The 27,813-nt window shown below is 40.1% G+C and overlaps 1 protein-coding gene across 3 annotated transcripts in view; it reads right to left on the bottom strand.

Annotated features, from left to right (window-relative positions):
- Positions 1–27,813, bottom strand: part of LOC102307381 (thrombospondin type-1 domain-containing protein 7A) — a 205,616-nt gene that overhangs the window by 87,858 nt on the left and 89,945 nt on the right. For 2 of the 3 annotated variants that reach the window (XM_005942853.2, XM_005942850.2), the window contains exons 5-9: positions 23,020–23,088; positions 18,626–18,781; positions 15,813–16,016; positions 10,449–10,643; positions 5,941–6,187 (exon numbers count right to left, since the gene is read on the bottom strand). In XM_005942853.2, the coding sequence (XP_005942915.1) occupies positions 5,941–6,187; positions 10,449–10,643; positions 15,813–16,016; positions 18,626–18,781; positions 23,020–23,088 (871 nt within the window). The remainder of the gene's footprint in view (positions 1–5,940; positions 6,188–10,448; positions 10,644–15,812; positions 16,017–18,625; positions 18,782–23,019; positions 23,089–27,813) is intronic. The other variant, XM_005942851.2, reaches the window with a different exon arrangement.

The following is a 27,813-nucleotide window of genomic DNA, read 5'->3' as shown; positions in this document are numbered from 1 at the left end:
GTGACCCAGAAAGAGTAATATTACAACTAAGTAGCTGCCGCCATTGTTGGAATTCAACTTTTGCGAGATTTCGCAAAAGTTTTGCGAGATCCCGAGTGTGTTTTGCGAGATCTCGCAAAAGTCCGTCTTAATTTTTTTTTCTCCCATGTCCCCTGCGGGGCTCCGTAGTTCATGACTCTGCACTAGTTTTGATTCAACTTCCTGATTTTAACTCACATTATTGGTTGTAATATGGTGGACGATGCTGGTGTTATTTCACCTTAAAGTTCTCTTCATGCCTGCAAGTGCAGTCATGACTGTACAGCATGAACTGGAAGGAACTGAGCACACTGTTAAGGAATAGAGTGGAGGAGGTGTGACTGCCAATTCAAACTGTCTGGATTCTGTTTGGGAAGTTCAATATCCAGTTGCAAAGCACGGTGTCGAATCCTGGAGTGCAGTGTTTGCCAGTCAGCTTCATGGGGGAGTATTGAATACTGAGCTGAAATTGACAAACAGAATTGTTATGTAGGTGTTTTCATTTTCAAGGTTTTTGAAGACAAGTGGACACAGCACCTTCTGTGGTTCTGTTGGTTCTGAATGTAATCTAGTGAGGGGCGAGGCTGGCACAGAAGAACCACCCTCTCAAAGCACTACTTCAGAATGGGGATCAGTGCTGGAGGGCATTCAGACTACACACTACGCACCTTTGGATAATTGTGCCTGTCTTGAAACAGTGACAAAATGATATGCTAAAAATGTTAGTAATAGCGTGTTTTAGTGTATGGCCAGGTTATCAGGCCAAACAGCTTTACTCATATTCATCCTCAGGAGGATTCTTCTCACAGCCTCTGTGGATACTGATAGTGGCAGGTCCTCTGGAGGTAGAGTCGACTTTACAGCTGACTCTTTGTTGAGGAGATCAAAGCGAGGGTAATATGCAGCCCATCTGGCAACGTGGGCTCACACATGGTGGGGGCGCTCCTGCTTTTGTAGCCTGTGATGCTCTGAATCGCCTGCCACGTATCCTCGGTGTTGCTGGTGTTGAGATCTCTCTCCAGTGTCTGCTTTGCCTCCTCGCCCATCGAGTACAAAAGCTTGATCCAGGCTGTTGTGATGAAGCTCAGTCTCTGTGAAGATGTGGGCGCAAAAATCTCTTGTATCCTATTGCTAAGCACACCTGAGACTTATTTCATTTTATTTTCCTAGACGTGAGCTGGCAGGAAGTTGGGTAGAGGAATAGCCTTAGGTCAAGCTTTTCTCTTTTTATTGCACTGCTTGACGTAATCTTTGCTTTGGCTGATCTGACTGGCTGCCCTGAGAATACCAAGGGCAGAGATCATCTTAAGGTCTGCTAAACTTAATCCAATCCATGCATTTACTCTGCCATCAGTGTATTTCTGTCAAAACTAATCATGAACGTTTTTCGATGAGCGTCTTTCAGAATTTGTTGATTTTTTTGTGCAATAACTTGAGTGTATTTATTTACCTCATGTAAAATTCTATCTTCACTATGAAAACTCTCTGAGTTGCAAGTCCTTGACATACATAGGAGTGGGTCTAAATTTGGCACAGAGAAATAGAAAAACATATATACAGACTCTTAAAAGCTCAAATCAAATAAGCATTTTGGCTCAGAACCATTTTTCCATACCTAACTTTGAGGATCAATAACATTTGATATACTTAATATTATTTTTTCAGTATTAAAACTGCACCAATGCACCAAAAACGAGAGAGAATAAAACAAAAATGTGGTCAAATTCAGGGGAGCTACTTTGCATCACACATATATACAGGAGATCAGAAAATGTCTTCAGCACCATGGACAGCATAACACTTCAATGATGAGAGGTGGAAACAGCTAGCGGGAAAAATGGGAAAGGCACAACGACTTTTCAGAGCTAGTATGTGGAAAGATTTATACACGGGACTGGGGTTCATGTTATGTGTATTATTAATTGAATTATTTTCACTTATTTTCCACCAAATATCCTGCCACACATTTGTAAGGTTAACAAAAGTCACCAAGGCTTATGCATGTGCGTTTCCTGTGTTTCTAGTACGAACCAAGAAGACGTTTTCCAAGAATGCTTTCTAGCAGGAAAGGTTTCTGCCAGCCCTGAAGGCTAACTTCTTCCATAACCGTGAAAAGCCGTCTCACAATCTGTGGAGAGACTTCTGTTTGACAGCACTCTCAGTATCTGTCACTCTGTTTTTGCCCCCAGGCAGACAGAAACTCAAGCAGTGATGATGCACACACTTTTTCCGAGGTACAACCCATTAAACACAACTGCAAGTCACATCCCTTTTAAGAGGCTGTGAGTTGGAGATGGATGCCAGAAACGTTTCATCCAATAATCCCATTATCTAATGGAAAATCTGGTCTTTCTGATAAATTAAAAACAACAACAACAAAGACAACAACAATTGTGTTTGTATGCACTTTTAAGTCCACACAGTACCGGCCATTTACAAATGTTTATTCTGGCTCTAGATTTCAGGTCTCCTTTTTAGTGTTGTTTGTTATGTTGACAAAACACAGCCTCTGTTCTGCAGCAGGGGCTGTGTTTTGTCAGCTGCAAATACATTTCGATCAGATCCACTATGGTCAAAATATGATTATTTCCATCTTCAGTCATTTACAAAAAGTTCTGCACAGTCTGAGATTTCTCACTGCTGAGTAATCCTGACACTCATTTCATCCATCTGATTTTCTTGCAACCAGACATTAGCCTGAAGTAGGTCGGGTACAGAAGTAAATTTTCTTTCATACCCACCATATTTTCTCTTTGCCTAACTGGCTGGTCTGAGAAGAATAGGGACAGCTGGCTGCTATACATAATCCAGTTCCCACCTTTCCTTTTCAGTTTGAATGTATTTCATCAAATTAATCATAAAAATGCTCTTCAAGAAAAGACAAACAAAAATAAAAAAAAAACCCTTGGAAAATACAATATTTCTGTTTTGTCCACACTCTTATTCTGGTTTTGTAATTTCTTTTTACATAAATGGTTTATGTCTGACAAACATTAACCACCCTCATTCTGTAAGAGACGCCTGTCAATCATGTCGCTGCTTACTTGATTTAACATTCAACGTATTTTTCTCCTGCATTGTTTTTGGCACAGCTGATATTTTCAGATTTCTCAGTCTGGTCCCATTACAGTATTCCTTTTTACTTTGGCCTCTGAAATAGTTACTGGAACAACGCCAGTGTATCAAAGACTGTTCTTTAGTACCCAAAAAGATCTTCCTGCATTTTAAATGCATTTCCAGAAACCTCAGGTTTCTACAGCCAAAAAAACCCCAAAGCAAAACAAAGAAACAGTGAGAATTCTCCCAGCCTCGCTCCTCACCTGCCATGCTGCTGTACGGCTTGAAAAACATGTACTCTTCAACTTGAAACTGTTGAAAAGAAGCATGCTGCTGTAGCTGGAGTTCCAATTCATTACCAGTGATGATCCTCCACATAAAATTCAGAACAGTTTGAAAGAAACTTTCATTTTTGCTCACTGTCAAGTTCAAATGGTCTGACGTGGACTTCCAGGAAGTCAAAAACAAGTAAAACAAGTATTCTGGAAGCCCCGTGAGACGACACTGAACTTGAGATCAGGTTGAATCAAGTAAAGATTTCTGATTTTTATAGACCTGTTCTCACCACAACAGATGGTACAGCTTCCACCTCTCGACAGGTGCTACCTGAATCGGTCTCTCAATCTCCCACTCAAAAATAGAAAAGACCCCGATATAGGCTACTTGAGTTCCACCACTTGATGTAGCAACTCCTCTCCAGCTGAGATTAGGCACTCCACCCCTGATCCAACTGAGAATCATGGCCTCAAACATGATGAGTACTCATTTTCATCCCAGCTGCTTCATAAACAGTTGAAATGTCTTGTCATTGTTCTCCATAATAAAATAAAATCAAATAAAAAAGGAATTACAGCAACAATAATCCTTTGAGTATATAAAGACTATGAGCATGACAGACCTCCTGTTACATGGGTGTGGATGTGCTTTACTACCTGAAGGGCGACTCTTGTTTTAAAGCTTGTTACCACACAGAACTCAGCATCACCAAAATAATTCAATTACTAAGTCACAGAAAAACCAATCTCCATTGAAGGTTGAAAATGTCAAACAACTCTTTGGACCTATTTAAGGTGCCTGTGTGACTTTCATTATTCAAAACCTCAAACAGGCTCAGCTGAGGTTGGCAGCAATAACCTCCTTCTAAGAGGGACAGTAGGAGTCCCCTTTCAATAGCTTCTTTTCAGTTTCTGCTAGTGACACTATTACATGCTGCTCTTTTGCCCTTGTTGCAAATTACAGTTGATTATACAAAGTTATTGAGCAGTAAAAACAAAGATAATGGAAACAAATTGACTGAAACCTCTTTCTGTCAGAGACTCAGAGCCATTACCCTTGACACATTTGCACCTCCCACTCTCCAAGCCACTGAGCCTGTGTTTATCTGTTGCTCCAGCTCTGCCAGGAGTGTAGATTTAAACTACACACGATAAAAGACTTCCAGGATCTTGACCCCTGTTCTGCAGCTTCACTGACTGGGTCAGCTGCTCCAGCAGCCACCGCTGAACTGGACATTAATCTTCATTTCATCCTGTGTTGTTCTCCATGAATCACATTTTCCTTGTAACATGCTCAACACGCGCCGACCCTTTAAATAATTGATGTTGCCATCCTCTCCTCAGTGATAACTACGCTTGGGGATTTTCTGGTCCTGAATTATAGCGAGAAACAAAAGGAACTAATTTAACATAAGAGAACACACATTAGGAGACCTTTCGTTTTTATTTTTGCAGGGCCGAAATCAATTTGCCCTGGATTTATTTTCTGCAAAACGCAACAAACGCAGATCAACTCCTTTATCTTCTGTTGTCATGTGAATCAGCCAAGCACAACTGACACCAGACTAGAGATGAACTTTTTGGCGGATGTTAAAGTAAACGCTTCTGTGTTTTGAATTCGCCTCATGCGGTGTGGTCTTCAGAGCTAACCACAAACATCTTGTCTCTCATCTCCCCCATGATTAAATTGCCTTAAAGTATCAATCCCATTTAATTACTGTCATTATCATCAATGAGAAATTACCAGCGCCCAAAACGGCAGGGTTAATTAGACTTTCAGGGACAGAGATTATTTATTTATCTGTGGATGCCTGCAAAGGGGAGATAGGAATTGGGAGTTAACTTCACGTAGAGTCTGCTCAGCGTCTCGTTATTTCACTTTGCTCCCCACCCACTGCTGTCTCTCTCGTTCATCTCTTGCTTTCTGACTTCTCCTTTGTGTTTTTAATGTCATTGACTTTCAGTCTCTGTTTTGCAATGTACAGTTAACCGTTGACGTCCTTTAAAATAAACAGATACAAATAATTTACTCAATGTCCTGGATACTCCATTACACACCAAAACAAATGCTCGTACATCACTGTTTGACCGAGCATGTAAGATGGGCTTTTTAAAATTTCATTTTTACTGTATTTCTGTGTTCATTAAGCAACAACCCAAAACACAAGGGGTTCTTTAACACATCATTTCACTCATCAAAAGACAAGCAGAGCTCTCGCTGTCGTCTTTTCCTCAAAGCTGCTACAGATTTCACTGATTAGTTTCTTCCTTTTGAATGTGAAAAGTGTCCAAATCAGTCAAATCAGCTGCCATACAGATCCGTTTGAAATGGAAACACACACCTCCTCTTCTATCTTCGATAGCACATGATTGTGAAATACTGTTCAAAGCAAGTGGATTTTAGGTCTGAGAACTTAGCAATTTTCATCACAACACAGCACTCCAGGAGTTGATTTCACAGTTATATACAGCTACAAATCAGAGAGGCAGGAAATAAGCAATCAGTGTTCTGTAGCAGGATTTAAATGGCTATACGCTGGTTAAACGCCAACATAAACAAGTGCTCAAAGAAAGCAGAAATATAGCTTACTTCTTGGGTGGCACCTGGCCCACATTCACTCGGACACAGATGACCTTGCGAGTCTGCATTCCCATGGAGCAGGGAACCTCGCCGTCACTGTTGGGCTGGACCCCCACAGAAGTGTTGAAGGAGGAGGTGGAGGGGTCTTCAGTGCAAGGGCCCCAGGGCCCCGTCTGCCAGTGGTAAACTGTGCAGGGGTGTTCGTTACAGTTCCGAACCTCCAGAAGGGCGCTGCTGTTCGGGCAGAGGGCGCCACCTGAGAATACCAAAACACAGTGAGGACAGCAATTCTAAAAGTGTTCTCATGTGAGGAGGTAAAACAGGAGTAGTCATTCCTGTACTCTGTTTTCACAGCTGATTAAAACACATCATGTAATGCTAATTAAGAGAATCACCCAGCACTATTATAGTCACTGTTTTCAGTGTAAAAGTTCAGGTAAAACTACTTTACGTGGATTAGGCTGCACAGCACCAAATAGCAGACTGACAATGTTTAAAATTAGAATTACCAGCCTCAGATCGTTATTTGCATACACTCTCAAGCATGAGACAGTCATGGAGCTGTTTCCTCTCTGTAGGTATTTTCTAGGATAAATCTGGTCGGGTGATGATGGAGTAAAAAAAAAAAAGGATCAGTTTGGTTAAAAAAATGAAAGGTGAAAAGTTCTTTTTTAAGCCTGTTACAAAACACTTTACACCTCACATGTAACCGCTGGCAGTAAAAAAAAAAAAAAGGTTTTGTTAGTGAAGGAAAGTTTTATTCTTGTGGGACCAAACAATATAAAACTTCTAACCCAGTCTCTCATTCAATGTCAGTTTAGTATCTAGATCTAGATATCTAGATATATAACCAGCCTCTAATACCTTGTGACAACCTAATAATCAAAAATCTTTTTCTTGCACCTCGGAGGTGAGAATTGTTGAATAAAAAACTAGAAGAGAAACTGTAAATGAGCCAGTTTCAAGTCTCAAGAAAGGTGCAAGAATTTGTTTCCCCGGAGGCTAAACGCTGAGGCTTATGTTGGTTGATTTATATGCATCTGCCTTATTGCAGGCACTGCACTTATGGCTCAAAATATCACTGCATCTTTATTTTTGCTTGCTTTTCCACCCAATTTTCATTAAAACAGAATAATGCATAATATAGATGTATCTGGCATTTTGTTTTTACTGACAGCATGATCAGTTCTCTTCTCTTGCTGCCTTTGGGTATCAGGGGTTTCCTTTAAAGAGGGAGCCTAAACTTTTTATTTTGATTTTACTTTTTCCAAAAAGCCTCCAAAGATAGCCCTGGAAAATCTCTAATGTTTTGAATGAGACGTGTATGATTTTTATGTAGATGACCAGAAATGAATAATAGTCCTTAAAAACATCTGTTTAGTTATGAGCAACATCTTACAAAATGTTCTTTGGTGAAAGCTACAAGGCTGAAAAGTTACCATGTTTGCTGGCATGTCGTGGAAAAATAGTGATTTTTAAAAAAAACATGTCTTTAAATTACTACATATCTTGGGTTGCCAATGTTAAAAACAACCATTATTTACCAAAAAAAAAATACTTGCAGGTCCTACCCTGTTGAATGTTAATGTTACAAACGCTGTTTTGGCCTGACTTTATCAGGGCTTATTCAGGATTTAGATTTTAACCTTTGGCAATTTATTATGTCTACAATAGGAGTTTAAATGTTTGTGTATACTACTGCAAGACATAAGTCCAGCTTTAATGCACAACTTAGAAGAGCCTCCTCCACGGGACAAGACTCAGCAGTTCATCTGCATCTAAAGGACAAAGGTCACTCTTTCGAGGATGCCAATGTTCACATTTTGGACAGAGATGACAGGTGGTTTGAAAGAGGAGTTAAAGAAGCCATTTACGTCCACTATGAGCGACCATCTTTGAACAGAGGCGGTGGTTTACGACACCAACTGTCTGCCATCTATAATCCAGTTTTGAGATCCCTTCCCAGACGCCTTATCACATGATAGGGTGGGGCCAGGTTTCACAATGAGCTCACCCGAAACCTTGGCTGAATGTGACCCACACCCGCTTTCACACCTTGGCTCATGTGATTAGGTAGATGATCATCAGGGGGTCCTTTGTCCCCCTTTGGGGGGAAACTCCCACTAGGTATATTTAAATCTCGGACTCCCCACCAATTGACCTTAGAACTGAAGAAGCTTCTTGGATGAGAGGTGAAACGTCTTCAAGCAACTCAAAGTCCAGACGCTTTTCTTTCCAAGCTCCTTAGTCCACTACTTTAGTGTTTAATACCTTTAACTATTGCCATCGCTATGCCCCCTCTTTGCCCATGTCCCTTTCCTTTCTCTTGTAAGGCAGCAGTCAGTCAGTTGTTGGATCGATGGGCTGAGAGAGCCATCTCTGTTTCAGAGTAATTGCAGACACTTAGGGCTTTCAGGAAAGATTGAGGGGCATTGCAGCACTGCGAATTCTTCACACCTGTATTTCTCTGCCGGAGTTGAAAGAAAGCCAGCTCCTAAATGAGTAGCGGTGTACACACAGTCGGGTCTGAATCACAGACTGCCAACTCTGACAAATCCCAGCCTAATAGCCACTGAGCATGACTTCCTTTCTGCTGACTGCGCCATGCCACCTTAGCTGACTAACAATGGGGCAATGCTAAACTCGACACTGGCCTGACATGGTATTGCAAATGAGCCTCAGCTGTGGCTGAACAGTGACCTAGAAAATGTTGTTTTGCTGGACAACGGGGGAAATGTGAGGCAGTTTAAAGGAAACACATCTCACATGATGCAGTGACAAATAATGGTACATATACAGTTTGGTCCATAAATTGCTAGACAAAGACAAAGTTTTGGCTCTGCACACCAACACAGCGGTTTATAATTCAAGTAATATGTGATTTAAGTGCAGTCTTTTAGCTTTAATTCAAGGGATTTAGCAAAAACATTGCTGTTAATTGTTTACAGAATCACCACATATGTACAATCAGACTATGTAGAACAATGTCTGTAATCCCTGTAATACTTGTGATTTAATCACATATTGATTAATTTAAAATCCAGTATTGTGGTGTAGAGAGGCAAAATCATGTCTTTTCCCAAAGATTTATGAACCTAACTGAATGTGGGACATGTCGTTACTGGGTATTTATTAGACAGGTAGAGTCAAATGTTGTTTTTTCATCATTTTTTGCGTATTTTCTGACACCTTTCCATCAGTTATTTAAATGCACTCATGTTTGCAAGACAAACTATAATTTGCTGGAGAAACTGCCACTTAGCATGCACCTTGAATGTGATTCAACTGATGACTATAAAACAGTAAGAGCCACTTGGGCTTTCCACAGTCCCACCATAATCACCACAGAATTAAATGTAAGCAGTTATGCTAAATAGGTCATTAATTAAGCTTATTAAAATTAGCACAGAATTCTATGCAAACATTGGTGGATGCATATTATTAGAGCCCTGTGTCCTAAGGTTTGAGCAGTTCTTTAGTTCCAACCATTTTTTTCCTCAATATTTCATTAATATGTAACACATGGGTTTAAAAAAAAATCTGCCAAGGAGCAAATTCTAATCAGATAATCTGCTCTGGGGGGGGGGAACTTGTGATGGAGAGAAAGCGTCCAGATTTCTGGTATTGTTGTGTGTTCATAAAACTGTGTCACAGTACAGTAGGGGTTTAAAGCTAATCTAAACTACAACTCTACAACTAGTTTATCCAGTCTGCCTAGAGTCAAATATTTACCATAAAGTTCTGGAAACTTCGGCACCTGTGAAAGACCTTTGATAAATACAGACGTCAGAAATGTTAATGTGGCAGGTGAGGTCTGCACTAGATGAGCTAATACTACAGCAGAACAACTGAAAACTGCTAACAGAGTTCACCCATTTCACACATGGCTAACAAGGCTTGACTGAATTACAACTGGCTGAATAAATTCAAAATCAATTATAAGCTACCCTACCCTACCATAACAGCTTTAGCTACCCTAAAGCTGTTATGGTAATGTACACATTTTTTAAAGCTCAAAACAAACTAACAATTTTAATTTTTCTGCATGTAGACACATAGCTAGAGGGATACAAGAGCTACCATCAAAATGTGTTTTCAAATGTTACCCTCCATCACAGTGATCCACGCCACAACCATTGCAGTGACTGTGAGGAAAACACACACCCAGATAAAACATTCAGAGACGCGACAAAAAGGACGGCAAACAAACACGGAGGACGCTCTTAGAAATTTAAAACCAGAGAGAGAATAAGCATATGCAGAGAAATGATCTTAGAACGAGATAAAAAAGTGAGTGTCAGGCGAGGAGACAGACCAACAGAAATAATCACCAGGACAGATAAGCAGACTGTTTGAGATAAGGACAAATGCACATGCAGAGAACTGTGAAATCCAGACATTCGAAGAGTGACAGCAAAGGACAACTTGAAAGGCTGTGACTAAGCCAATATTCAGGCCTCATCTCCATATATTTCCATATACCATGGACAGTCGACTGTTGGCGGGTCCAGACTCACCTTCCCCAGCATTGTAGGCCAGAATAGAGCGGGTCCTCATTTGCTTGCCCTCAATGGTCTTGCTTGAGCATGTCTGAGAGCAAGTGGACCAGGACGTCCAGTCACTGAGCACACAGTCTCTTGAGCAAGGCACCTCACAGGGCACAGGTTCTGGAGTTGGGTTAGACGTGCAGAGATTTCTTTCCACCTTCTCTCCTGAAGCAAAACAGAACATACAACAGGGTCAAAAGCCCATAAATGGCCGCTTGTCGAGAGGCTGGGGTGATCACTTGGTAACCCCAAAAAATAGGATAATAGTGTTTTAATCTGCTTATGATAATCACTGATCATAAAATTACGCAACTCTTCTTATAAAGTTACAGAGTTATACTTGGCTGATCTTTCCTTCAAGGCTTTTTGCTTGTGCACATCTGGACCACTTTCAGCGTTACAGGTCAATTCAGAGTATATGCACTTCTGCAGTGGGTATCTATCTAACTATACACACAGGCTGAGTCACCTTGATTGCACCTAGTAGGGGTATTCTGTAATAAGATAACATTAGAGTCATTTTCACTCAAATGGGAATCACAAGACATTTCTATTTGCCAGATCTGATCTATGATTTGATCATACAGAAACCAGCTGAACAAGTGCTTTAAATAAATTCCAGATGTTATTGGCAATTACAATACATTCAAAACTCCCATTTGTGTGTTTCTAAGTCCCAATGGTCATTTTGTATTGCGAGAGGTCCCGGGTTCAAATCCCGGACGAGCCCCCACTTGTAACGTTCCCCTAAAAGGGGTCTAGGCGATGAGGGGGAAGTAACAAAATGTGTCCGGGTCAGAAAAAGGAGACAGAGGCAAGATGGTTAAATTAAAGAGTTTTATTAAAGTTTCTATTAGTACTAACTAAAAGAGACGGACAAGCCGCTATCACCATTTAAAGAAACAAAACTCAAACGTTGGTCAATTAAACTGAGAAGTAAGCCAGAGAAGGATAAATTGCCAAACACACTCCTCTCCACCAAGTAGGAGCCGAACACACACAGCTCAGTAGCTGCAACCATTCACATGGCACTGGCCCAGAGCTCACCTTTCTCTGCCCTTAAATACCTTTAATTGCTGATGTGAGTCAGCTGTACAAAAGAAAAAGGTGGTTGCCTAAGGCAGGACAGCTGGTAGGACACGCCCACACAGGCAACTTCAGGAGGAGGCCCTGCTAGGGCAGTAACAGTATGCATTTCAACAAAAGTTGTCTGCTGAAAGGTGCAACAGGTGGTTCAGTTTATTCAATATGTCTTTCTCAGTATAGTGGAATACTCAGAATCTACCATCTGAAAATTTCAACAATTTTAAGGATAAATTTATGACAGGTTCTGCGTGCAAACAGTTGTTCACTCATTATTTCACCTCCATATTACACATGAAACCATAACATTACAGCTATAGCCCTATTAGTATTACCTATGTTTAATTTCAGTTCTCAAGCAGCACATATGACCGTCCTGCTTGAGGTAATAAAGGGCAAACATTCCCAGTTTATCTTACCATCAACATCCCAATTAAATCCTGGTGCTTTGCAGTATATACAGTAATTAAACACCTGTGTTGGCCATTTTATCAAAGAAAATGTCTAAAAGTGAATATATAAAGTGACTCAAAACAAGAACATTAAAAACTGATTAAAGTTTAAATAGAGAAATATAAACCAGATAAAGACCTGAAACACAAACACAAGTAATTTTCTGATTTTGCTCTAAAAGTCTGATTATCATTGTTGAAAAAAATCAGAAAACATTCATTGCAAGAATTTCATTGTTACCCGTCACATTTCAGCACAGAGGCGGAGGGAAGAGCTGAGAAAGTGAACAGATGTGTGTCTTAATTGATGGCACAATGTCAAGCACATGGCCCACTTTAGATTTTTGAGTCACGCTTGTTCTCTCAAGTGGCAGCATAAACTTGGTTTTGTTTAATTGTTTTTGTGTAATGCGAAGACAAGAAAAGACAAAAGATTTTAAACAGGAAAAGCCCGGAGAGCAGATTGAATCAAATACTGTACATAAGTAGCTTAAAATGTCACAGTTACTGTACTTTACTCATACATTCAAGTCTTATGCATGATCTATTTTGCTGTATTCATACATACAGTAAATTCTACTGAGCCCCAAATAAGATATGCTTATTAAACACAATGTATTATTAACAATCACATTTTTGGTTTCAAAAATTTGTGGCTTGTCCCACATATAAGGTCTGTCGTTTTTGGGGCCCAATGTCAGCCTTCAGAGGGATAACTGTGTTAAATTTTACTTTTGTTTTACCTCATAATAATCTAATCTTGTAATCTAACCTATGCAAAAAGACAACTTTGTATTGTAAAACTATGTTAAGTATTAGACTGCGCTGGTTGTGGACACACTCTGTACTACTGCAGTTAGAAAGATAAATAGAGGAGCTCTCCCAGCTCTCTCACTGAATGCTGCTGAGGCTGATTGAGACAGGCAGTAGCTGAGATTATGATTGCAGCCATGCGGTGACATAGCGATCACTGTGGCTGCAGCCACAGCTTTGCTTTGGGTGTTATGATTATGGTTATGAAACATTAGTTTATAATGGTTGGGCGTGCGCAAACTATTAATATGACTGTGCTGCTTGAGAACTGAAATTAAACTTTTTTTTTTCTAAAGTCCTGTGAACTAATGGCAATAAATCTGTCATATATGATAAAAAGCACACAGGTTGCAACAGTTAAAGAGGGACTATTATTCTTTTCATTGTTTCATCTAATGGATAAAATATTACTAATGTGGATTCTTAAATTAAACTTAGCTAAAGGTCAAATAATAAATGGACGCATCTGCAACTACTGTGATCGACTTGTTCAAGGCCAATGTTTATACTCAGTTTTTGAATTTATCAGTGAGAGAAGCATCACATCATCTCATCGACTCATTATCGGGAATAATAGTCACAGTATCAATATAAAAACTCACAAATGCCAACAAATTCCTGTAGGGAGATTGTTGAAGCTATCAACATGAATGATGGAAAATGTATAAAGACCTCAAAAAAGTTGAGCAATAAATATAGTTGCATAAAGTTACACTGCAGAAGTCTAAACCACCAAACAGACTGCATATAACAGATGGACAAAGCTTGAAGCTACAATGTTATCACTTTGGTAACTGGTATAAATGGAGCCAGAAGTGATCATGTTCGTACAAGAGGGTGAAGTTAGAAGCAAATTCTACTAAGCTTGAATCTGTAGTGTACGGGTGCAATCCATAAGTCCAAGAATTTCCCTCACCAAAAATTAAAAACATTTTACAACAATGGCAAAATAATTTAAATGCTGTGTAACATGAGAGTTCAAACCTTCTGTTAACGAGGGGCTGCTTATCAGAAGACAGATGACCCAAAGAGAGGGAGGGGGAAATGTGCTAAAATGGTTGTTATAGCAATTCTTATAATAATGACACTAATAGTAACAACAACATTTTAAATGTAGATGTGTCACATCAGCATATCTTCTTTCTGCAGAGAATTTCCCTAATGTGGCAGTGGATTATAACTAAACTAATGTTCCTTATACTGACATGACAGATGATTATGACTCTTTTAAATTGATTAGCTGTAAAATATTCATACTGATGCACTCTTGACTGTGGCTCGTCTCCAAACAAAGTGGCACTGAACATGGAAACTGCAAATTCACATGGAATTCCCACATTTTTACACAACTATTCATGGTTTATTGATGAGCTGCTGGTATCACGCTTAAGTGGATTAAAATAACCCACACATTTGTCTGGTTTGCTTCATGTGTTGCCATGAACCAGGCGGAGAATATTTTCAGCACACACACACAAGCAAATGTAAACCTTTCAATGAGTGAATTGAAAATTCAAGCAAAAGAGAGGCTTCACAAGACAGACTGGGCCTGACTCTGCATTAAGATGTCACTTTGACAGATACGCAGTGAACCAATCATGACTGAACTAAGAAGGCATGAAAATAAGAAGTGACAAGGGACCCCAGCAGTTTTCAGACTCGCACAGAGGAAACATGAATGAACAGAACACCCACTATGAGAGGAACACCTCCATGCTCAGTATGCAGAGAAGAAACAGCTCCCTGTCTAAGTGGGCAGGCAGTCAGCATGGGGAATATCAATAGCCAGTTTCAATAACATTTGTATCGACCTTCGTCTGTTGTCTGGGGCCTGGCTGTGTGGCCTTTTCTTTTATGGCTGGGACACACTCCGAGAAAAAATACAGCCAGCATTGCAGTGAAAAATCTCTGAGGCGAAAAGCAGAGCAAAAAATCCAAACAGAACAAATCAATTTTCATCAGATGAGGGAGTGAATGTGAGCGGGGATCAATCAACCAAAGTCATGGTGTGAAAGAACAGTGCAGAGTTTCTGCTGTACTCCGGCCGTACAGGGGAGAGTTTCCAGCAGCCCAGCTTCACTGAGCACCTGCAGCTGATGCATGAAGTGAGATTTGTGGGAGACGTTAGAAGGACAAATCAACTTCTCTAGTGTGGAAAACATGAACAAAGTCACTGCACTGCATCATAAATTCAAGATTTACTGAGTAGATTTGCAACTGAATGAGATTCCCAGAACAACATCACAGTATAACTTTACGTGCTGATTAAATAAACATGCCATGTCATTTGATGCACAGCTCACAGCAGCTCAACCCCCCCAACTCAATAGTGTGTTGTGACTTATTTTGTCATACATATGTCTGATAGCTGAAGGCAAGAGGAACTCAACAAAGTATCTCTGCTCGGTCACCCTTAATATTAAAGATTTACAGTAATAAAGAGAAGCAGTAAAAATCAGGGAGTAGCAAAGGGCACGAGATACTCTAAGACTCGGGGCTCGAGGATTGATTTGATTTAAAGCGAGTAAGGTTTAATTGTGTGTGCAAAGAGGAAACTGTAATGAGAGAGACGGCAGGAGAGAGGTAGCAACGCTGAACCGAGGAAGCGTTAAAGTAGAGGAGCTTTAACAGGGAGAGGGGGGAAGGGGAGCCAAGGGAGAGCATTCCTCACAAAGATGAATGGCAACTGGGAGTCATGTTGTGGAAATCTCCTCACGTACATTGCTGTGCTGCAAGAGTTGCAGGGTCGGTGGACAGGTGACCTTGAAAATATAGGATTTTTCATGCAAGGTCAGACCAGCAATTTCTTTTTATTGCAAATCAAGGTGGGTCGAAAACGCAGCAAAATGCAAGGATGCGCAGGGAGCAAGCATCAATGTCAGCCAACAAACACTGTCTGTAAGCAAGAGTATGGTTAGTTTTTAACAAATGACTCAGCTCATTTTGAAAATGTGGGGCACATTAGGATTAAACATTCCTCGCTCACCGTTGCTGTTGACACATTGGACCTGCACAATCTGGGTGCCGGAGCCACACTGCTTCCCATCATCAGGAATGCACGGACTCAGACTGATCAACTGCCAGTCGTAACAAGTGGGCTCGTCACATGGCACCGCCTCCACGAGGTGTGGACAGTTTCCAGGACCTCCTGTTGGCTCGTTTGTAATCTGTCGTTTCCTCAGTTTGAAACCTGCGGTGCAAAGACAGTTATCACAACTGACAAACTTTTGTGTGTATAGCAGGCTTTAGTTTTTTCACACAACCACATACATAAGGGGAAAATAGTCCTCATCTTACTCCACTACATGTTAAAAGTTATATTTTATTGCATTGTATTTATTTATATCATGTGATAATTTTTTCTAATCATACACATTGTATATTTTTTTAAAAATTGTCTAGTTTCATCTGTCACAGGTGGGTTTGATAGCAGTTGGTTAGCACATGCAATACATGTATATAATTTCCCCTCTAGAGGTTTTCTCTATCTTTTTTAAACTACACTATAAATAATATCACAACCGCTCAGATTTATCTTTAAATCCTTGCATAAATAAGCCTCCTTTTAGGTTGGAGACAAATGAATTAAATAGGCTCCACGCTGACCAGCTACACCCCTAAAACAATCGTATATACAGCAAGTATTTCTCTGTAGACCAACTACTTCTCTGTTTAAACTGGGCCTTTCATGTTTTTCCTTACTTTCTGTCTTATAAAAACTGTTACAGTGATGGATATTCTAACAAAACATGGTGAACAGTTGAATAAATTACATTTGTGCATATGCAAGTAATCCCTGTGAGCCAAAAGGTCAGGTTTCAGAGTTCTTTGAGCACTCAGTCTTCTTCCTACATCAGTGAGACAAGATATTACTTATATGGTCATCTCTGACTCCCAACCAAATACTGTTAAAACCTTCTGTTCACTGGAGTCTGAGAGTGTGCACCAAGTTCCAGTATAACATAAGTAAGCATCTTTTTGAACCATTAATCCACTTAAAAATAAATAAAGCCACTTGAAAATAGTGCAAAAATAAAATGATTTATACTATTAATTAATTTAATATTATTAATGTAGGATTTTACAAATAGTGAGATCTTACATTACATTTTACTTTACTAAAGTCTGAGCACTTAAATGTTTGTTTGATGGTTCGTTTCTTGATATGGCTCATCAATAAGAAACCTTCATGATTTCACTTCATTGCTTAAGTTTATACTTATGTGCAATATTTGCATAAACATTGTTATTCACTCACACTATGAACAAAGACTGCCATATTCTGATGCAACAAAGGGACATTTTAGACTGAAAATGTAATTAGGCTGCTGTAGTTTCCTTAGAAATTGTATGCTTTTTACCTATTCTGTAACAAGATGACCTGCTGCTACTGGAGACAATCAGTCATTAAAAATTCAGCAATATTCTCTGAAGCTATGTGGTAAGGTGAAAGCCAATATAAGAATATTTTTTAATGTAAAACGATATAAAGACTGCATATTCATTAAGCACATTCAGGCTCAATCATATTATTCTACAGCATTCTAATTATAACGGCCTCGTACAAAAAGATAACAAACGTGATGGATGGTGTACAAGCAGCATTTAATACACAGCAGCCACTTTTTTCATTGTTTTTGAGCAATAGTTATTAGAAACAATAACAAGGAATAATTTAAGAGGTTCTTGTATTTTCAGCACAAAATACTGAATCGGGTGAGAATTTATCTCGGTGCCAGGAGCACAAGAGGGTGACAGATGACTGACAAATTATTTTCGGCTTGTTTATCTCCTATAATGAAGACTACATGGAGGCGAGAAGGGGGAGTATTTAGGAAAAAACACTGAACAGCTGGTCTTAGATAGTGTCTGTAATTATTTTAAACCAGTGTAACACAACAGCTTTGATAAAGCATAATAATGCTTAAAACGTGACACACTGAGTATAGTACTTAGAGCAAACAGAGACAGTTTAGTTGATAATGGCAGCTCATATTAGCTGAAGGCTCAGCTGATACCCTATTTGAGGCCGCAGTCACGCAGGCTTAGAGACCGCTCGGAGACTCCCTGGCAACTGTTGGTCACCAGGGAAAAATGTGACTGGCGAATCTGCAACCTGCTTTGAAACCCACCTCCATCCCGACTCCTGACTAAATTAACTGACTGGAGTCATTATCTTGCCCTCCAATAACACTGTGAGGAGTCATTTTTGACCAGGACATGTCCTTCAATGCACATATTAAACAAATATGTAGGACTGCTTTCTTCCATTTGCAGTATGGAATCGAGAGACAGCGACTATCTCTATTTTTAAGATTAGGCTTAAAACTGTCCTTTTTGATAAAGCACATAGTTAAGGTTGGATCGGGTGATCCTAAGTCCTCACTCAGTTACTCTGAAATGGGTCTAGGCTGCAGGGTGATTGAAATCCCACTATCAAAGCGCTTGCTCATAGATGCTCATATAATTGTTGGGGTTTTTCCTCTGTTTTACTTGTATTAATGTTGGGTCTTTACCTTACAATATAAGGCATTGAGGCAACTGTTGTTTTGATTTGGCACTCTATAAATGGAACTGAATTGAATGTCATAGTGCCGATCTGTTCTGTGCACGCCATGGAGTCTTGCTGCTACTCCCCCAGCTTATGCATTACATGTATGCAGATCCACAAACGTAGAGCAATTGAGAGGTGCAAAACAGAGCCACAGTGCCAAACGTAATAGAGTGCAGTTAGAAATAGCAATCACCTTTTGACTATAATAGTTTGGACTGAATTACATATTTCAACCATTCAGGTACCTTTCTTTCCAGCCTGATCATCACAGTTTTCAAAGGTGCAGGGCCCCCAGGCACCCCATGGTGATACCTCACAGTCGATGGGACAGGGGATTTGGCACAGCTGGGATCTGTTGGGGATTGGACCTTCGCACAGCTTGTTTTCCACTGGGCGGGAGGCTGTGCAGATAAACAAAAGGGAAACACACAATAAGCAGCAGATAAAATGAGCCTAATTCTGAGGAATTTTTCTTCTTTAGCAGCATTGAAAGGAGCAGGAACAAGGGACGCAAAAATGCTTATTTGCTTTTATTCCTGGCATAAAATCCCTGCAGAGGGTAGATGAGAGCCACAGTGAAAAAACAAAACATGCCTGTGAAGTAGACACTATTATCCCTTTGTTTTGTTTATCGTCTCCCTGTTAGCATGTCAGAATGATAAATTAGCAATGATTATCTCGTACAACGCCTTGCTAGCAGCATAAAACATTATGGAGCCCTGCCCACGGACTCTCAACGGAGACATAGGAAGAGGAGGCAACAATACAACACTAAAGGTGTAAGAGAACACGGACAATATCTTGGCTCATGTTTATTCCATGAGGTGTAATTTGGCATCTACTTCTCCAAGTCATGCCATGCTGGATTCTAAAAAAGCTCTTTCCACGAAACCACTGGTAAATGCATGCCAGTCTGAACTCTGGGGGGAAGAAAAGAGGAGATGCTATCACCGTGCAAGAAACAGCTCTGTGACAACTGTGCAGAATACATTTCTACACATCTGCATCATGATAAATAAATCTGATGTGTGGAGTTCCTGAAGATACAAAGTTAATGCATTTATTCATGCACAAAATCGTGCAAGTGTCATTTCAAAGTGGATGTTTCTGCTTTCAGAGACATTTTTCTTTTTTTCCCTTCACCCTTTTGAGCCTCGTGAGACAAGAGGCTGACAGGAAATGAACAAAGAGACTAGGAGAAAGGGGACTTTTGATACAAGCCTGACCACACGCAGTATTTAAGGTTTTGCAGCTTAATTGCATATTTTCCATTTGTATTGTTTACACAGTTTTAGCAGAAAGTAATACATTTAATCTGATGCAAAAAGGGAATGGAGAGGTTTCTTTTCCAGGAAAGTGAAACCAACTGCTGACTGTATTTTCCAAACAATGACACTATCAGCATTTCGATTGGTTGCCTTTAAGGTCTGCTTTTATCTTTACAATTCCCGCTCCCTCAGAAAATAAAAGCAAACTGGCAAAACTGGGGGGAAAAAAATCACTTTTTTTGCCTGTGGACAAACCGGAGTAACTACATTACGTGAAGAAGAACAGAGAAGATGGTGCGAAAAATGGATCCCTTTTTTTTCTGTGTCCATAGAAACTATTGCAAATGACCTCAGTCGGAACAGGGGTGTCAACAGCCCTCACACTGTGTTGGGAGAATTGACTGATGCTTACGTGGTGCCAAACAAGCTGAAGAGGCACTTGGGAACCCAAAGTCCCTTCTCTGAGAGAAAATTTAAAAGAATGTTGCATGTAAGTTGAGATACCATTCACTGGACTTTGGAAAATAAAAAAAGATGCTTGCAGGTGGCATGCCAGCTGCAAATGTGCTGTCAACAGAGCTTTCAGCTGACTGCACAACCAAAACAATAGTTCATTCCTGACATGTCAAATGGCAAAGCATACAGGTGTTGTTACACCTATGTTTGAAAGACAGATATTCATTACACTGATATCTACTTTGTTTATGGAACAACTATGTAATCAAAACAGAAAATAGAGATCAAAGGTGATCCTACTAAAGCCCTGACTCATGTTGCAGTTAACTTATCTTAGCATAAAGCCTGAAACCAGAGGTAAACAAACTGCTTGGCTCCGTAACAGAACATTTTAAGTTTGCTAATTAACACGTTACACCTTGTTGACTGATTGATTGTTGGTTTGCTGAACCAATCAAGTGTTAAAATGGCAATTTGTCTTGATGACATGAGACATAAGCTTTGGAGGTAATGGAGAGAAGCAGGCTAGCTGTTTTTCCCCGTCTCCAACCAGCTGCTGCCTGTAGTTTCATATTTACCAGACAGATATGAGATTGGCCTTCATCTTTTCATGTAACTTTTAAAGAAAGAAAATAAGTGTGTTGCCTACAATTTTAAATCATCCCTTTAAAGCATGAAGCCAGCAGCACACCAGCTTCATGCTTCCAGGTTTTCCTGATTAGAAGAAGTCTGGCTCACTGAGCAGACAAGTCCAACCCTCTGCCTGAAGCTCCCCACATTGACGGACACTTCTGAACCTCTCTTCCTGCAGCTACACTCAGAAAACCTGCAAAGCTGAGCCTGTAAATCAGATTTCATTCTGCGCAGAATTCTGACTTCACCATTTTTTGAGCTATATAGCTTTAATAAAGATAACTATAAAACACTGATTCCCAGGAATAATGACAAGTACTGTAGAAGGTACTTCTTCACTACTTGGAAAAATTAACTATTACAGTTATTTTTGTTTAATTTAATAATTGAAACGTGGCCTATACGGGGGGAGATATTTGAATAGTAACTAAAGGTACTGAATGAATGTTTAAAATAGTGAGCCGACCATTATGAATGGTTAAAACATAAATATGAAAATATGAGCTAAAAGTTGACCAGGTCTGATTTAAGATTTCCTACTTCAAATTGAAAATGTTTTGAGGTGAACTGTGGGGATACAACAGACAAAACTACAAAAACCCTGTTTAACTACATGTTGTTATACACAATACAATATCATAAATATAAATGATTATACATGAACTTAAATTAACTGTAACAATGTGGGCGGACTTTGTCTGGTTTTAATGTGAAGCTGTAGGAGAATAAATTGGCACCATCTGTTGTAATAGGAAGTACAGCTATAGTAGATTTTGCCCCTATAAGAAAATCCACTCTCTGTGAAAACTGATTCTTGGTTGGAAACAAGATGATGAAAAATACATATCAGAAGCTTTTTCTCTACAAAGTCTGAGTATGGATTGATCTCTACTTTTGAAATATTGTAATTAATACTGGAGTGTGTTTTTTAAAAGAAGATATTTAACGATTCATACAACAAAAAAACCCTCTTCTTCATGTTCAACCTGAAGCACTTTATTTCCTGTATCCCAACTGTTCCTACAAGACATCTAAAGCTTAAAGTCTCTCATAGGCAGGACAGCCAAATCATAAATCCCTCAGAACTGTACAGGGAAAGGCAGAAGGGCCTTTTGAAATGCAAAATGTCTAATTCCTTTTACAAATACACTGAAAGTCAAATACTGAGTTTGCTGAGCCACTGTTAATCCACATCTTATTGGAGAACTACACTCTCTTCAATCTTTTAACATCAGTCCATTTGTGAATACTAAATTGGGGGCTGACAGTGTATCAGCCTCTCTATAAAAGGGAGAAAATATCCTGGAGAATATCCTGACTCTCTGTTAGTCCATTTTGTGGTGTACTCTCCAATGAGTTCATTTCTCTATTGTGCAAAAATGACAACGGTAGAAAAAAATCCCTCTTGCAAGTGCGGCTTACTGTCTGCAGCGGTGGAAAACGTCTTGCTATCCGTATTCCGTTTGTAGTGGAACAAAGTTTGTCTTACAGTTCCTTCAAAGCTTTAATTCTTCTATCCAGTAGAAAACAGAACTTTGGTGTAAAACTAGTCATCCTTTGTTTTACTTGAAAACAACACTAAGAACTGGCAAGAGAGCAAAAGTTTGGGATTGTAACTGCACAACTGGCTCGTGTATACTGAACGTGATTATGATTATCTAAATTATCTAAAGCATTACAGCAGCTGGGGCAAAGTCTACTGTAAAAAGAACAAGGAAGAAGAAAAGCGGAAAAGAAAACAGAAAAAAGAAGAGCCAGAGAAAGAATAAAAACCAAATGAAACAACAAAAAAAGGCAAATAAAGGAGGTGAGGAGTGAAGGTAGATGAGGGTAGGATGATGGGAAAGGAAACAAGTGCAAAAAGAGAAGAAACAAAAAGAGAGCAGGAACCAGAGATGACAAAAACATAGGACAAAGAAGAAAAGTAAAGACAAAGCAGAGGGTGAAGAAGTGTTAAGAAAAATAAAGAGGAAAGAGAAGAGGAAAGAAGAAAATGAAGATTGACAAGAAAGAAGACAAGAAGAGTTGGTGCAATGAGAAGGGAGAGGAATGGAGGAGAAGTTACAAACTAACCAAGAGGTTAGGACAGGAAATGCATGAGGAAAAGCAAAGGAAACATGGCAAAAGGAAATGGAAATGGAAAAAACAACCAAAAGGAAAGATGAAAAGGATGAAAGCAATTGGAGGAGGGGAGAAGACAGAAGGGAGGGAGGGGTGAGGCAGGCGGGGGACGCATAAATCGGGGAGACGGGCTTTGTGACAGCATGACTAAAAACACCTACCTGTAATCTGGAAGGTGATGGAGAGAAGAGGGGGGACACTAGGCTTCTGCTGTTTTTGGGTCTGACCCGCTGCAATTACAAGGGAGATAGCGCTATTAGCTACACACACACAGGGGAGACAGAGGCACTATCAAAGAAACAGAGGGAGGGAAACGGCACAACAGAGACAGGCAGAAACTAATGCAACAACAACAGCAGACCTGAGCCTCATAACCCAAACATGTTCAATTAAATGCAGATCAAATCTTTGGTTTGAGTGGAAAGCATAAAATAATTGCTGTGCATGGTTCATTTCTTCCGACAAGGCCAAATCAGAGGGAAAGCCACGTGGACCCTAGGAGCATGCCATTTTATCAGCTTAGATAAGAAAGTTGACACATGAAAAGAAATTACTTTTTTTAACACTTTTCTTTTTTTCAAACTTAACGGCAGCAGACTAGGTAATGAAAGTGAAAATAAACATTAGCTGTGATTATGCACTGCGACTTTTTAGCCTGTCTGTGTATTTAAAGGAGCAGTTAAGCAATTGCTGAAATGCTCTTGGCTGTATTTGAAAACAGCAGCAGATCGATTTCACGAGCTACAGAGCTAATTGATGCCTGTTTGCTCACTGCAGACAGGAAAAAAGTTCATTTAAGCTTAATTTATGAGCAAAAGATCACAACAATAGTTCTTTCAAGGCACTTTATATTGAAAGGTAAAGAACAACATTCTAGAAAGAGCTTAGTGATCAAATCCCCTACAAGCAGGCACTTAATGATCTTATATACATGCATGCTAAGGTATTTCAACCTGACACATAAATATAAACAACACATTGTTTATTGTGTACAAAACAGAAATTAGTCCCTTTAGCACAAACTGAACAGCAGTTATGCGTTTGAGAAACTCAGCCAGATGCAGTGACTCTGCCCAGCTTCCGAGAGTCTTGTCGTCACAGCAGGGTTGCCAGTTTCTGACGCTACACTGTCTGTATACAGACCAAACCCAAAACCTGTCGTTTGATACGATCGCCGCAGGTTGCTGACTGCATCTGCCAGCCCACGCTATAACTGAAAATGCTGCACAGAATTGCTCTGTGAATGCATAAAATGGTGTTTGTCTAGAAAGATTTTCAGCAGCTTTCCTTTTCTCCTCTCTGCACTTTTTATGAGAAATTGCGTGGCAGAAGTCGTGTATATTCATCACTTTCTTGGGATTCAGATTGATCATTTCTGTCACTTATTTTGGCCTAAATACTTGTTCAGTAAAAAGAAGAACAAATCCATTTAACATGCAAGTCTCTATAAATTTACAAAATTCTGTTTTTACATTCTTATATTGTGAATAAAATTTGTGTACTGCAACACGATTCTGGAAAAATGTCTTTTTGGCACAGATTCAACGAGGTGCTGGAAACATTCTCAGAGATTTTAATCCATTCTGACATGATGGCATTGTGCAGTTGCTATAGATTTGTTATGCAGCCAACAAATCTACGGTCAAACTTCCATTCCACAACATCCCAAAGGTGCTCTATTAGACTGAGATCAGGTTCCTGTAAAGCACATTTTTGAGTACAATTAGCCTTTACATTAAAGAAACCAGTTTGAGATGACTTGAGTTTTGTGACATGATGTGTTATCCTGGTGGAAGCAGCCATCACAAAATGGATACACTGTGGTCATAAAAGGATGATTAAGGTCAGCAACAATACCCAGGTAATCTTGACTGTTTAAAAGATGCTCAGTTGATACTAAGGGGCCCAAAGTGTGCCAGGTTCTGACCTTTCTTGTTCTTCGTTGACAGGTGTGGCATCCAGTGTGGTCTTCTGCTGCTTCAAGGTTCAATGTGTTGTGCATTTAGAGATGTTTATGTTGCTTTGGAAGACCTCGTTTGTAATGACTTCCCTGGCCTCTGACATCGACAAGGCATTTTCTTCCACACAGCTGTGGCTCCCTGGATATTTTCTCTTTTTCAGACCATTGTCACCATTGTCTTTAAACTCTAAAGATGGCTATAGTGGGAAATCCCAGTAGATCAGCAGTGTCTGAAATACTCGGACCAGGCCATCTGGCGCCAACAACCATGCCAGATTCATAGTCACTTAATTATTGCATTTGCTTTACTGTCTCATTTCAGATCCGGGATTGAGGGCATCTTCTGCCCTTTAGCACAGTGATATTTATGCATGAGACGGTAGAGAAAGAGAGCTCTGTCATGGTCTGCGGTGGGTGGCTGGAATTTCCATAAGGCTCCTGAACTGACCTGGGATCCGCCCCTGGGCAGGGCCAACTCCAGCTCCCGCACACCTGGAGCCTATTGCAGGCAATCAAGCCAGAGGGATTTAAACCACACGTTGATGTTCTTTCACTGCCAGTTTGTCATCAACACATTTGCTGTATTCACCTTGGCTCACGCTCCACCTCCGGACTCAGGATACCAAGCAATCATTCTGAAAATCTCTCTGTGCCTCACCTGCCTGCCCTCCTGCCCTCCTGCCATTACACTCCATCTGAAGCCCCAGATCTCAGGCCAGCCTTTCCACGCCACTCAGCCTCCCCTGGACTCTCATCACCCCCCTCTCAACACTGCATGTCCCCTACTGCAAGTAAGAATTGCTACTCTTACAACTGGCCACTTCAGAGCTGCCTCCACTACCTCCCTAACTCCTCTATCTTCTCTCTTCAGTGTGACTGTTCCCTGCTCAGCTCCACTCCGCATCTCAGGCCTCATTCCCTCGCCCTAGCCACGTTCCCCAGGCCACGCCTCGTCAAACTCCACGTCTTATTGTTTTTTTTTGTCTTTGCTACGTTTTCTTTTTTGCACTTAAACCTAATAAATTGTTACATCATCTGCTGTCTCTGCTCTGGGTTTCCGCACCTGAGTCCTGTTCAGTACAGGCCACTCGGCCCCGTGACAAGCTCTGGTTGTAGCAAACATCGCTGAGCTGCTGTCTGCCTCTCTGTCTCAGTGGTGTGCTGTGAGGTTACCCCCCCAAAAGAGGGAGAAGAAATCCTGCACCAAGAAGATAAGAACTTTGTACATGTTTGTCTGTGTTCACACTTTCTCACATACAAGTCACGCACGTCTCTCTCGCAGCTCTCTCAACATGCTTGTGCAGCTTAATCTTTAACAGAGTTTATGAACACCTCAGATGTATCATCGTGTACCTCACAGCCTCTCAATAGACCTAACAGAACTTCATCTGGAAGGTTATACATTATTTCTGTCACCACAGATTATATTTTGAACAGTTTCTGTCGATGGATTTAATCTTGGCTACCTGACTCATTATTCTTTAATTACAGCTGACACACAGAGAGCCAAAGGACCACCGATCAATTCGACCACTGAAAAATAAAAAGTGCTAAAGCATCTGTGCTGCTATCGCTTCCTTTACAAGTAATTTCCCTTTACTTAATTTAGCATTACCTAAAATAAATTTGACTAATATTGGAACCATAATGAAATATTGCAAAGCATACATCAGTGTTAGCACAATCTATCACTGACAAATGAAACAGAACAATGATTTGGTTCAGAATAGTTTTTTAAAGCTTTCCAGCTGCAGGTCTGAAAACAGGAATGGGCTCATAAATTATTCTGAAATTTCAACATAACAGTTTTTCTTTGAGTTTTTAATACAGCTTATTTCATTTATTATTATATATTCCAATCAAATTGATAAAAATGGACTGACTATATATATCTAACTTTAGTTGGCTTGCTATTGGGCTAGTAACAACATGCTAATGATACAGTTCTCCAATAACAAACTAGGTCTATTTAAAAATAGTATTTGTGGTACAACCTCTTTTAGTTTATTGGGGTATAAATCTAATAGAAAATGTATAAATCACTCCTACTCACTTCCTCAGGAACTTAGTGAATCAAGTGTTTTAGGCTAGCATCTGGGGTATACTCAGCTGTTTCACAGGGCTATGCAGTCCTGTGATACTACCAAAGTACTACCACAATTAAAAGCGGTCAGTACTGGCACCTGAAAAACAGTGCCTAGACTTGGTTGTTTCATCCCATTTTTTAAATCATAATCTTTCCATTTTTCTTTTCATCACTGCTTCTCTTCCATGTGAGCCAGTAGTTTGAGAGATACGAGTAATGCTCATATTATTTCTTTTTAACTTCCTCCAGCTGGTTGCAAGAGAAGATCATCTCTCCCTTTTTGACACCAGTTGCAATTGAGCATCTCACTTCCTCCTAAAGTTTGTCACTTGCTCTCATGTGATCAGTATGGTTGAGCTCCATAAGCTTAGTTTCAACTAATGTCTTTAACACCTTCCTTAAGAGGGCAGCTTTGACTCTAAGCTGGCTTGACGAGTGTCAGAAATCGAGGCCTTTACACTTGTGTCCACTGACAAGTCAAAGCAGGTCACAGGACCAGACAAATCCCTGATATAAAGGGAGAGGCAGCCAGTGAAAGGCTGTATAAAATGTTTACGTGACGAGCTGATGAAAAGAAAATACTACAACAGCTATTAATAAAAATAAAACATTGTGGCATAATATTGGACGTGAACCGAGTCAACATGTTGGCTGCTGCAAGCACATGATATGCAATTATCTGCTACCAACCCACCAAGGGCCTGCAGCTCTTATACACTGTGTGTGGGGATTGGAGGATGCAAGAGTGTCACGTAACAGTGCTTGATCAAATCTATCTGAGTTACCCTTGAGACTGATTTGTTTCAGGCTGTGTGATGGTGTAGTATCTGATGTATGCAGCTGTGGCTACGCTATAGAGGAAAGATGGTCGACAGCCTCCCGAGATCAATATGCACTCTTGACAAAATT

Source organism: Haplochromis burtoni, unplaced genomic scaffold (assembly GCF_018398535.1).
Source record: "Haplochromis burtoni strain Fernald_Lab_line unplaced genomic scaffold, NCSU_Asbu1 Contig_351, whole genome shotgun sequence".
NCBI lineage: Eukaryota > Metazoa > Chordata > Actinopteri > Cichliformes > Cichlidae > Haplochromis > Haplochromis burtoni.
This window is presented reverse-complemented; position numbering and strand designations above follow the sequence as displayed.